The sequence below is a fragment of the Harpia harpyja genome, chromosome 8 (genome assembly GCF_026419915.1).
Source record: "Harpia harpyja isolate bHarHar1 chromosome 8, bHarHar1 primary haplotype, whole genome shotgun sequence".
Classification (NCBI taxonomy): Eukaryota; Metazoa; Chordata; class Aves; order Accipitriformes; family Accipitridae; genus Harpia; species Harpia harpyja.
The window spans coordinates 32263124-32275338 of NC_068947.1; the positions used below are offsets into that span (position 1 = coordinate 32263124).

At 40.3% G+C, this 12215-nt stretch overlaps 1 protein-coding gene across 5 annotated transcripts in view; it reads right to left on the reverse strand.

Annotated features, from left to right (window-relative positions):
• The window catches only part of ROBO1 (roundabout guidance receptor 1), a 760895-nt gene that overhangs the window by 379941 nt on the left and 368739 nt on the right, over positions 1-12215 (reverse strand). For 3 of the 5 annotated variants that reach the window (XM_052794285.1, XM_052794280.1, XM_052794279.1), the window contains exon 3: positions 9478-9561. The exons of the other annotated variants lie outside the window; for them this stretch is intronic. In XM_052794285.1, the coding sequence (XP_052650245.1) occupies positions 9478-9561 (84 nt within the window). The remainder of the gene's footprint in view (positions 1-9477; positions 9562-12215) is intronic. 5 annotated transcript variants of the gene reach the window in all.

Consider the following 12215-nt stretch of genomic DNA (forward strand, 5'->3'; position numbering starts at 1 on the left):
CGTTGATTTTTATTTTCTTACTCAGTGTTGACGTATGAAGCTGTGATGCTGGGACAAGAGTTGCAATTATAAACAGTGCTAAAAGGAGAGATGAGTTTTGATGGGAAATCCTAATTTGATAGATTCTTTGGTTTTTTAGACTCCCATGTATTGGGTTCAACACTGTCTCCCACAATATTCCTGTATCCAAGCAGGGACATTGTGGTCTGGATGGGTGAACCACCAGATGAGTAAAAACTTGATGATGCATCATCTCAGAAAGTAACGGTTAATGGGCTGCAGCCTACCTAGAGGACAGTAACAAGAAGAGGGACCACCAGATCTGTCCTTGGACCTGGCTTGCTTAACATCTTTATCAGTGACCTGCAGGAGGTGAGGGAGGGCACGCTCCTCATGTTTGTAGGCAAAACGAAACTGGAAGAACCAGTCCACACACCCAACAGCAGGACTGCCACCTGGAGGGAGCCAGACTGGCTGGAGGAAAGGGCCAACAGGAACCTAATGTAATTTAACAAGGACAAATGCAAAGTGCTACTGTGGGAAGGAAGGAAGAACCCCCTGCATCCATACAGGCTGGGGACTGCCAGTCTGGGGAGCAGCTCAGCTGGGAAGGCCCTGGGGCTCTGGGCTGGCAGCAAGCTGAGCATGAGCCAGCAGCCTGCCCTGGCAGCAGAGATGGCCAGCAGCATCCTGGGCTGTATGAGTGCACAGGTGGTAATCAAGGAAAGGGATTATCCCTCTCAGCACTCACCTGGAGTACTGCATCCAGTTTTGGGCCTCCCAGAACAAGAAAGAAATTGGTAAACCAGGTGGAGTTCAACAGGAGCGTCACCAGGACGACCAGGGCTGGAGCACTTGCCTGGGAGTCTGAGGGACCGGGGCTTGTTCAGCCTAGGGAAGAGGCAGCTATAAGGGGGACCGAACAGCCACCTGCCCATACCAATGGAGGTCACTGAGGAGATGGAGACATGCTCTTCACAGTGGTCCGTGGCAGGGTAAGAAACAACAGGCATAAGTCAAAGCACAAGAGGTTCAGGCTGAATATAAGGAGAACTGTTTTCCCTATGAGGACAGGCAGGCAGTGGAGCGGGTTGCCCAGAGAGGCTGTGCCAGCTCCATCCTTGGAAGTTCTCAAGACCTGACTGGATCAAGCCCTGAGCAGCCTGGTCTGACCTCATAGCTGACCCTGCTTGTGCAGGAGGTTGGACTAAAGACCTCCAATGGTTGCTTCCAACCTGAATTATCCTGTAAATCCACGATCCTATATAGCAATTATTATGAAAAATTAACAACAATGCTAATATCCGCATTATAAGAAATTACCTTTAAACATTTTTCTTTTCCTATAATACTCAAGAAAGTGCATTATTTTAGACACAATAAATGAATATTGTCATCTATACAGTGCATTTCACTGCTATGCATTTAATGAGACCATGTGTGTTACTAACTTCCTACTTCTTTAAATAAAACAAATTGCCTGGCTAAAACAAAAGACTGACTTGTATAACACACCCTGATGAGGACGGAGAGTGATGTACTCTTTTCCTTTCTCATCCTGTAATAATTCATAACTCTTTTGACCTACTGGCAGAAATTTGCACTTCTGAACATCTTCACAAATTGCTTTGCATACTTAATTCACTGAACTGACAGTAGTGTCTGAGGGTAATTTGGTCTGTCTTTACTCTTGCTAGGAGGCTCTCAGCAGAAAGCCTCTCATCAACTCCAGGGGTTCCTATCTGTGACAGTCCAAATGGAAAAGAAAAAGTTTAATATGCTGTGAACGCCTTTTGTTTTGATTTTACTTGTCTCATGATTAATCAGGAACACACGAACTCAAGATTAAAGCGCTCATCCTGGGAAATCAAATTTAGTATGCATAGCCTATCGTAGCCTATCACAAATTTAAGTCTTTGGAAAGGAGATTTCGAACTCTTTGTCTGAAAATTGCTCTAGAATCTGCTGCTGTAAAACATCCTAAATTTCTATCCTAAATTAACTAGGGCTCATTTTATGCCTGCTTATTCTTTTATCAAGTAGTAGCATACGAGTAAAAGCTTAGAACCACCCATTATAAAAGCCCACATTTTGAGCACTGTTTGAAGATAGGCTATTTACCAATAACTGGATTTCTTCAAGTTGTATAGTCAGCATGCTCTGTAGCTATTTTTTTTTTTTCAATGTGTTCTCTAAGAACATAAGGCTGTCAACAAATGCCAATCACATCCCCCTTTCCTTAAGGCCTCAGTCAAAATAAACTTTCTATTGCCTGATTATTTTAATAGCCCTTTCCTGCACCTTCTCTAGCTCAAATTCATCTTCCTGAAGTATGGTTGTTTAGAACAATCCCTAGTATCTTAGCTATATAGGGGCATATGCTGCTAATAATGTCATTATTAGACAAATTCTTCACACAATGTTTTGCCTTTTTTTTTTGGGGGGGGGGGGGGGGTGTATTTTAAATTGGTCTAATGGCTACCAGAAAACTCACTAACTGGTTTAGAAACATGAGACGTCACTATTGTTTCCTGGTTTAATCAAAGCTCTGCCTTGAAGCATAACAATAACCGGAGGAGATTTTCTATAAACTTTTTCATAAAAACTGGCAGTGCAAAATTTATGTAAGTGGGAGTATCTGTGCTCCAATATTGCTACTATATGTTTTAATTAAATTATTATTATCTGAACATCGCTATCATTGAAAGGCAATTATATCAATTGATGTTATATTTACATCTATATTTTAATACATATTAAAAAAAAATCCTCAGTGTCTGCATCAGAAGAATGCTTGCAAAGAGAAGCACAAAACTGAAAGGACCCTTCTAGCATTTAGATTGACGTGGGGAACAGAGAGGTTAGGTTGCTGATAGACAAGAGCAGATTTTTTTTTTTCTTTCTTTCTTTTTTAAATAAGCATAACAGTATCCATCTGTTCCTGGATTTAGAGTGCAGATGTACTCTAAGAAGTAACTTTGTAAAATTAGTATCATGGGGCTCTGTGTTCATTCTCCCAGTGACTCAAGAGCACACTTGCTCAGTTGGCAAGTTTTAAAAAAGAGAAAGACTATGAAAAAGGTCTTAACTGCTAGCTTTGCATATATCCCAAGAAGTAAAAGTCAAGCAGAAGTCTACTATGTATTACCACTAGCAATAAGGATTCTGTAACTGCAATTAAACTAATGTTGCTGCTATCTAACCTAGTGATTCATTCAACTCTGTCAGATGTCTATTGGTTCTGCAGTGCAAACAAGTGTTTGTTTTTCTCTTCAGGTTGTTGGACATGATGAACTCAGTGCAATGTGAGACATGCCGATAGCTTACTTGGAATAATTGTATGGAGATAAGATCTTTGTTTTGTTTAGACATTGCTACCGACCTGCTTCACATCTGAAATTACAGCTTCCTCCCAACCCAAAATATCCAAATTCTACAACCTACATCTTCATTCACCACTTTTTGCATCCCATTAGCCAAACTCTGCTTTTGTTTCATGTGTTTTTTCTCAATATCGCTCATTCTTTCCAACTAATCCTTAAACTAAAAGATGGTAATTTAGAAGGAATGTCAAATCAAATGCAACTATTTCTTTACAACATTCTTATTTGTCATCCTGTTGCATATCATAGCTTTTTCTCCTCTCACCTCATCCTCTCAGCCACAAAATCTGTATATGCATGGACTACCTCTACTAATCTGTTAGAAAAAAAAATGGCTGAAAGATACTCCATTTCTCACAGGATAAGTATTACTGTAGATTTCCACCTTTGATGTCAATGAAGTCTTTTCTTGAATGTGTTTTTACAACTACCACTTTTCAAAACAAGCACTCTGTAACACATAGGATAAACTAGGTAAAATTACTGGAATAGAAGAAGAAATGTCTCAGAAATGGCCATGCAACGAAGAGGTATTTCCCCTTCATTTCTTGAAATGCTCACCAAGGCCAATCTGCCTTATTTGACACAGGACAAGTGGTGATCCACTACGAACAATTCTCCTGATCACATAACAACATAGTAGTAAAAGAGAAAGGTAATGCGAGAAAAAGGGATGGGATCCCTTGTCGTACAAAACACCACCACCACAATGATTTCATGATTAAAATCAGGGGGAAAAAGTCGAAGGCTAACTTTGGGTCACAAGTGGGAACCACAGGATTTCTTTGCATACTGGAAGAGTCTTTTGAAAAAACATTGAATAAAAAAGTTCATTAGGAAAGATTCCTTCAAAAAGCCATGAATCTACTTAATGAGGAGTGGTGATCCTTGTCTGCAAATATTTGACTATATAGTGTTAATTTAACAAGCCATCGTTCTGGTCTCTGTAACACAAGCGATACTCTGTGATCTGTTAAATGATCCCCGATATTTTTGTCACAGTTGATTTAACAGGAAATGTGCTGCTTCCTGGAATATAATGCATGCACACACTTCAATAGCACAGCACAATGCAATCTTAGAGATTACTCTGCAGCCGTTGAATATGTGGAAAATAACTGAAGCTCATACTTGACGCTTACTGCCCTTGCACTATTTTAGGGAGGAAAAAAGAAGCCCGCAAGCTAAGAGTGAACGGTTACTTTACTAATCAGGCTGGCAAACCACAGATGAAATTTGATGTGGAAATATAAATTACTTTATGCTTTTGAAAATCTGCTCTAACAGGTAAATATTAAACAGAAAAGTATGTTTAGTAGTTTTAGTCAAGACAGTTTCATCCTATGCCCTTCTTCAGGTTTCCTCACTCCCTGCTCCCTGCAGCACAGTTGCGGCTCTCAGAACACCTCAGGCACTAGGGGACATCATTCAGCACATCATCTGCTCCATTTGACCACTAACCACAAGCTCTTCTCTTGGAAATCCTGTTGTTATTTAAAGCCCTTCTCTGAGCTTTTTTCCAAATTCTCCATCTCCTGACTTCCTCCAGTATCTTATTTGGATCATTTTCCATTTTTCTCCTCTGATATACACTGGGAACTCTGCTAGATCTTCTTCCTTGCTTCCCTTCCTTTTCTGTTTGTCCCTGTACTTATCTCCAGGACTTTAATGAAAAAAATAACAATGGGCAACTTAAGGATTTCTTTCCACTCCAAAATAACTGTCCAAACAATAGTCTTTGTCTGACATCTCTGCAGCCTAAACTTGACAAAGAACTGAATTCCTGCTTGCATCTTCCATTCCTCTGCCTTCTTTTGGTAATCAGAAAAGATTTCATTATATTCCCTGCTGCACACTCCTATCACCTGGTTCTTCTTTCAGAACCTAGATCCAAACTGATGGAGAGTTGGGATTACTTGCAGTCATTTTTAGGTATCTACATCACTCCTAGTCACCTGAAGTTCCCTTCAAGTCTGTAGAAAAAGAAACAGGCGTAGTTACAGAGCATTTCAGGAAACTACTTCAGATGTCTTCCTTAGGGCAAATTAAATACAACACAAAGTATCTAAATCATATGCTTTATCCTGTTGAATGTCACTGTGATCTGGCCTGTTCTTTATGCACATAGTTAAAATACTAATTTAGATTTTTACTATTTCACATCCTAACTATGTAATTATTTTCCAATCTGGCCTTGACAGAGTAGAATTGGTCTTTTGTGAAGATGTAGACAAGGTAATCTTCCTGGCTCATTTCTTTAAACTGACAGAGTTACAGTTAAAAGTTTTTGGTTTTTTTAACTCTAAATCTTTTGCTGAATCAATCCAGATATGCCTAGCATCTTTAATGTACTACCTATGTGGTCACATCAGCTTTTAGATGTTTTTTATTCTTAGCATTTCTCTCATATCAAATATTCAAGATAAAACCTTCCTCTCAGCTCCTTCAGTCTAACATCAGTGTCACGCATACAGAACAGTCCTCAGTGACTGAACTTCCTTTCTTGATTTGTTATTTATTCAGCCCCTATTTATTTACATTACAAATACTTTCCAAAAGTGATTGTCTTTAATGTGTATAAAGCCTCTCCATTTGGGTTTACAGTTAATAACTAATAATAATTATTTTGATAATAAAAACCTGATGATTATAAAAAGTGCAACAAGCTATTGGATACCACATTACTATATTGATTAAGGAGATAAAAAATCTAGAGTTTGGTCCTGTAACATCCTAAGAATCATGAAAATTCAAATACAAGTTCATCATTTTCCCATAATAACAGTCTTGAAATTTATCAACAACTTCAATCTTTATCTGAAGTAGCTTGGGTTAGCAACTCCTCTCTCCCCCCTGAACCGATGTGTTTCCTGTTTGGTACGAGGTTACTTCTCAAAGCAAGTGCTCACATCCACAGTGAAGACAACAGAACCTAATGGGATAACCAAAAATCTCCTCATTTAAAGAGGACTTTAGGAGAACACACTGAAACACTGTCTAGGAGTCATGTACCTCCGCTTAATAACAGTACGAAACAGCTGCATATATTCATCCTGAAAAACATATCTGGAAAGAGAAATATGTAGGACAAAATTATAATCTTTAGCCCTGAAACTTCTCATACTAGTGAGTGAATGCTTTGCTTATTTACCTCACAGCCAAACTTATATGGAACTGGAAGGAAGATGTGCCCTACAGATGTATCACTGCTCTTAGTAGGAGTAAAAATTTATGATCCTACTGTATGACAGCAGTTATTAGCTTGTTTGGTTTTTGTCCATTCGGACACCACCTGAAGATAAATCCAGGATTAAAAAATAAGCTGCTGCTTTTTTTGCCCATAGGTCCAGATATCCTGGACTTTATCTGAGTGATTTTAGGAACGAGTCAGAGAATTTTCAGTACAAACAAGCTTCTGAATAGTTCTCCTTTCGGAGAATGGAATTCTGTAGGTAAGAGAGAACAAAAAATGATCTAAGAATACTTCTGTAAAATCCAGGAACTCCATATTAGGCCCGCAAAAATGGGCCCATAAATTAGAAAAAAAGGTAACTTTACCTATGAGATTGTATTACAGTTAATGTTATTTTTAAAAATCCTTACTGATTACTATAGAAACCTGTTGGACTGATTTTAATAAATGCCTCAGGGCTTTTCCATATAAACCAAGGTATATACACATAGTGCTACTGATTACTATTACATAGTGGAGAAAAAAACCACTGGATCATTAAATCTTTAAACATGAAAAACTTGGTCTTTACTTCATTCAGTGCTCATTCAAACAGAGACCCAAAACCACCAATTAAACAAAACCAGCCATCCTCTTGGTTTTAAATTTTTGTTCGGCTTGTGTTTGCTTCTAACTTGATCCTGACTTTTGTGCTTGCTTGGAAAACGCCTGTTAAAATATGGCCTAGAGTTAAGATCTGGAGCCTCTGGGGAACTACTAGACGAGGGCTTGATTTTGTCAGTCCTCCCAAATGACCCCATTAGTCTCTGAGAGGCAGGATAAACAGCTGCAATTCCCCACGGAGGCCCGTCCTCGGACAAGGCACAAAGATGCACGTGCGCACCTTGACACGGGTGAAGGATCCCCATGGGTGGACAGACACAGAAGAGTCTGCGCTCTGCTCGGGAAGTCAGTCGTCCCACGTCCCCATGCTCGACGGGGAGCTGCTGTCTTAAACATTGCCCTGCAAGGCGGGGACAAAGTCTGGTCTGGGCTGCGGAGCGGCACCGCCCGCAGCCCTCGCACCCTCTGCCGGCCATCACCCACCTGGCGCGCTTGCCACAGGGGGTCCCGTGCCAAGCCCTCAGCCCCCTCTGAAACACGCCAGTGGGAAAAGGTGATGGCGTCTCCCCCTGAATTCTTACCCCGCTACTCTTGCGGCTAAGGGGGCTTGTGGAGGGCACACGCAGGGCCCCCGCTCCCACCTCCGTGGGCAGATGTGAGGCTGTCGGGCACGGGAATCTGCCTGTCAGGCACCAGCCCCAGGCCAGGGAGGGGCGAGGGGGCTGGAGGGGAACCGAGTGCTCCTCTCTAGGTAAAACTAAGCAACCTTATTAATAATAGAGTCTGACCTGTGGTCCCAGGTAAATCAGTGGCTCTTTAAACACAAGACCCAGGGATCACCATTCCCAGCCCCGTTTTCTAAAAGCAAAAATCTAACTTACAGTAAGTTAAAAAAAGCATTCTTTAAGCTATATTAATTTCCATTTTGTCACTATGATGACCCCATATGCATCAGGGAGCGTAGATGTGCCAAACTCAGAGAGTGCGGGGGGAAATTCAGAAAAAAACTAATAGGAATATTCAGAAGGTCAAAAAGTCTAAATAATCCACAGGCAGCAGGGTTCACGCTATGTTTTTCTAAGAAGGCATCTGTCTTCTTGACTGAAGGGAAATTTGTATTGCTTTGCTTTTTTACCTTTTTAGAAAAAAAGTATTTTAAACTGGAATAAAATTATGTATCAAGGTTTTAAACCACATGCAGAGATGATCGCGAGGGGTAGGTGATAAAAGCTGTAATCATTGTAAGTGGCGTATAACAGACCTGAAGTTTTACGAATGGACAAGAAATTACTCCCTCTCTCTTATACCTACCTATTCTCTTCTTGTATCCTGTAAGACTTAGTTATGAATATCTGATTCGCACACTTTTGTTAATAACTTGACTATATGCAATTTTACACAGTGTGAGCAGTAGTAGCACTAGCAACCCACCAATAAAGTATTTAAAGATCATCTTCCAGTTAAATGCCCAACTCATTCTCCCTCCTTCCCTTTCCAAAAGTTGCTACCACCAGAAGAATGAATACTTACCTTCACAACCTAAAAGTTATTTAGATCTAGAGTCTGCCACTGTACTGGACCACCAGTAGTTCATGAAAACCCCAGAACTGGGGACTCTGTAGCTGAGCCTGGGCTGTGGTCAGTAGCATGATGCCTGGAGCTGGACATCAGTTCAGTGTGCAGAGGAGTTACAGAATTAGGCCCCTCAGAGATCAGTGCTGCAACACACCGTATGGTGCTGCTTATCAGTGGCTTTTTTTATTTGGCCTAGAGACACATTTCTCTAGTTTATGCAAAGCAGAAGTCAACGAAACAGATTCTTCTCCAATCTCATTTTCGTTTCACTTGGATTTTTTTCCTTGCTGCAATATATTTTACTTTTGTTTATAACAGAAACAAAGCAAAAAAAAAAAAAAACACCAAACCCAAAATAAACATATGGAAAAATCCCTGCCTTTGGTCTTTGGAAAAATTTCTGAGATGATATATTGCCTCATGCACTAATATACACAGTTCGAAGGCAAATAATGGGTGCATTGTTTCAACAATAGAAGATTACTTTAAACATTTAAATAATTGAAATGTACTAACACACACAAAAAGATAGTCATGTTGGTTAGTTAAAAGGCACAATAGTATTACCCAACACTACTAACAATGTTGAACTTCTAGGGTGATGGTGAAAGATAGCCAGCTAGCAAAGATGATTAAGAAACCGTGTACAGGTGGTAATGGCAGATGTAGGCGAAAAGTGTCAGAAGTAGGCAGTCAGGAATATTTTGGAAAGATGCACTCTACCTGTGTAGCCCAGCGAATTGTCGCCATTATCAGAGGTGGGGAGTGGTGTCCCGCTGTCGTTCCCCCTCTCTAGGTCGGCGGAGTCTGTCGGAAACAACACCAGAGCTGCTGATGGGGTCACAGGAGTAACAGCAGTTGCCATTTCGATCACAACACGTCCAGACACAATTAAATCCACACACGACAGCAAGAGCCACAGTGCCAGCGCACGGCACGCTTTGTCCTTCCCCCACCTGCATGGTGGTGCCCAGCGAAAGGTGTGCGGGAGCATTGCCCGGGGTCCCCAAAACGCTGCCCGCCGCCCCTCTCTGCCCACTCCGAGTCTCGCTCTGCAGCCCGCCAGGCGCAGTGGCCACCCTGCCAACCAGCCAGCGCAGGCTGTGGTGAGCATATGGGGACGGGAAGGCAGGGGAGCTGAATGCTAGCATTGCTAATTTTCCACCTTATTGTTAATCAAAGCTATTGACTGTGATCACTCCCCATCATCGCTTCATCTCCTGGCAATTACAGACTCAAGGGACTTCACCTCTTTGTGGGGAGGAGGCGGGGGACGACTGTGTCTTGGCAAGCACGGGGAGGGGGGAGCTGCTCTACCTCTTCTGGAAGATGGGGCAGGGGAAAGGGGTAGAGCCCCTCTATGAAAAGGCAACAGTTTAGCGGCATAAGGAGTAAGATGCGTTTTCTGAGTTGAAAGATGCTTGCAAGGAAACACTCAATTTTAATGTCACATTAAAAAAAAAAAGAAAAAAAAGGAAGGCAGCTGGTCAGCTAAACACATAAATGAACACGTGTTTTAAGACCCCAAGATAAATTGCTGATCAAAACACCACAAAGCACCGTGAAGATAACTCATAATAATGAACTAAATCATTCAAAGCAAAAAATAAAATAAAAATGCCAGTGGCTCTGAAAACAAAACAGCACAAGCCGAAGGAATTTGTTGTCAATATCACTAGATCTTTTTACTCTCATCTATACAGCTTAATGTAAAACTGTTTATTAAACTTAAATTCTATTTTTTATTTACTTAAAGTACGTGTGCGCTGTCCAACAAAGAACAAGTAAAAAGAAACATTCACATTTTGTTTAAAAAAAAAAGTGCAAGAACCAAATCTCTTTGCAAGAATATCACTACCACAACAATAGGCTGCTTATTTCTTTTTCCTGTTGACAGGTGTCAGGTAATTTATTAATTATTGTAAAGACCCTGAATAGGAAAAATATGTTTTGCTCTCTCAAACACAGACGTATTCTGGACCTCTGATATAATGACTGAAAGTAACTGTTCCTTTTCAATAAAACGCACATGCTGCTAAAAATGGTTATGAAGTTTCACAAAACAGCTAAAGCAACTATGTTTGAAATTAAACTAGAAAAAAACATAAGTGGATATTTTTCTGGATGCTTAGTTTTACTAGCTCAGCCTAATTTTTAAAACGTGATACCAAAGATTCATATTCTCCGTTTGTTTTTTAAACAATCTTATAGAGACAGCATCCTTACAAATCAAAATCTTTTTAATGAATTACAAAAGAAAAACAAAAAGAAAACCCAAATCCTCAAGACCAGTCCACTTAAGGGGACTTACTAGAAAGAATATTTCTTTTAAAAAGTCAATTAAAGAATTGATAGCATGACTTTTAAAATAGTGTTGTGCAAATTACGAAAATAAAAGACCAAACAACAAAAACCAACCAAACACCAAGACTGTGTTTCATCTTGGCAGATGAAAAAAGTGAAATATGTTCATTTATTGGTCCGTTCATCTTTGCTGGCTCACTAATGGCCAATGTCACGTACATCTTTAAAATCTGCTCTGAAAATGGCTGCAGAGTGACTGGATCAACATTCTGCTTCTCCAGATTGCTCACTTATTTGCATTCAAGGGTTGATTGGGTCAGAGTTTTAAATTACAGCGGTAAAGGACAGAAGGACAGGACTTTTTATTAAATTAAGTGGCAGAGGCTGTGCCTACTTTTTTTAGAGCAAATGTTTATAATTGGCTACAGAAAGCTCAGACAGAGATTTCAAGCAACAAACCTGCTGATCATCATTTTGAAAGATTGCCTTCTAGGAGATTTAACCACACACTACTCAAAATGATGAAGGAGGAAGAAGATGCGCTGAAAGCTACTGGAGCGTTCTATGTGTCAGTGTAACGTCTGGCGTCATGAGCAAAACATAATTGCAAAATGAAATTATCTTTTTTACCCAAGATACTCCCTCAGACATGGCATTCCCAGCAATGGGCCACCCTCCTCATAACACCTCACAAAACAACCGATGCTAATGCCCTTTAGCAAGGCTCACTTAGGAGTTTAAATAGGAGCAGTCTCCATTTCAGAAATGCTGTGCATTCAGTACAGCCAACAGGACACATAAGCAGAAGCTTTAAAAACTAGGCTACAACTACTTGCAGCCATTTAGGCATTAAAACCTTGGCTTCAATCCCTCCACTAACGGAAATGAGGGGATTAGTCTATTTTTAACACTACCGATATTTACATGGTATCTGTTGGTGACAATGCACTTCTTATTTATAATCCAAAACCACACAGACTTTATTCACTCTCTCATTCTTTGAGAAACGCTACTTTTCCACCTGATACCGAACATGATATTCAACTAATATTAAATTATGGTCTCTGGCCGGAAATGACTTTCACTTATGATGATTGCTGAAGTTCAGTTCTTGCTGTGGGTGAATTCTACCCATTTCACTGAATCACTGAATGATA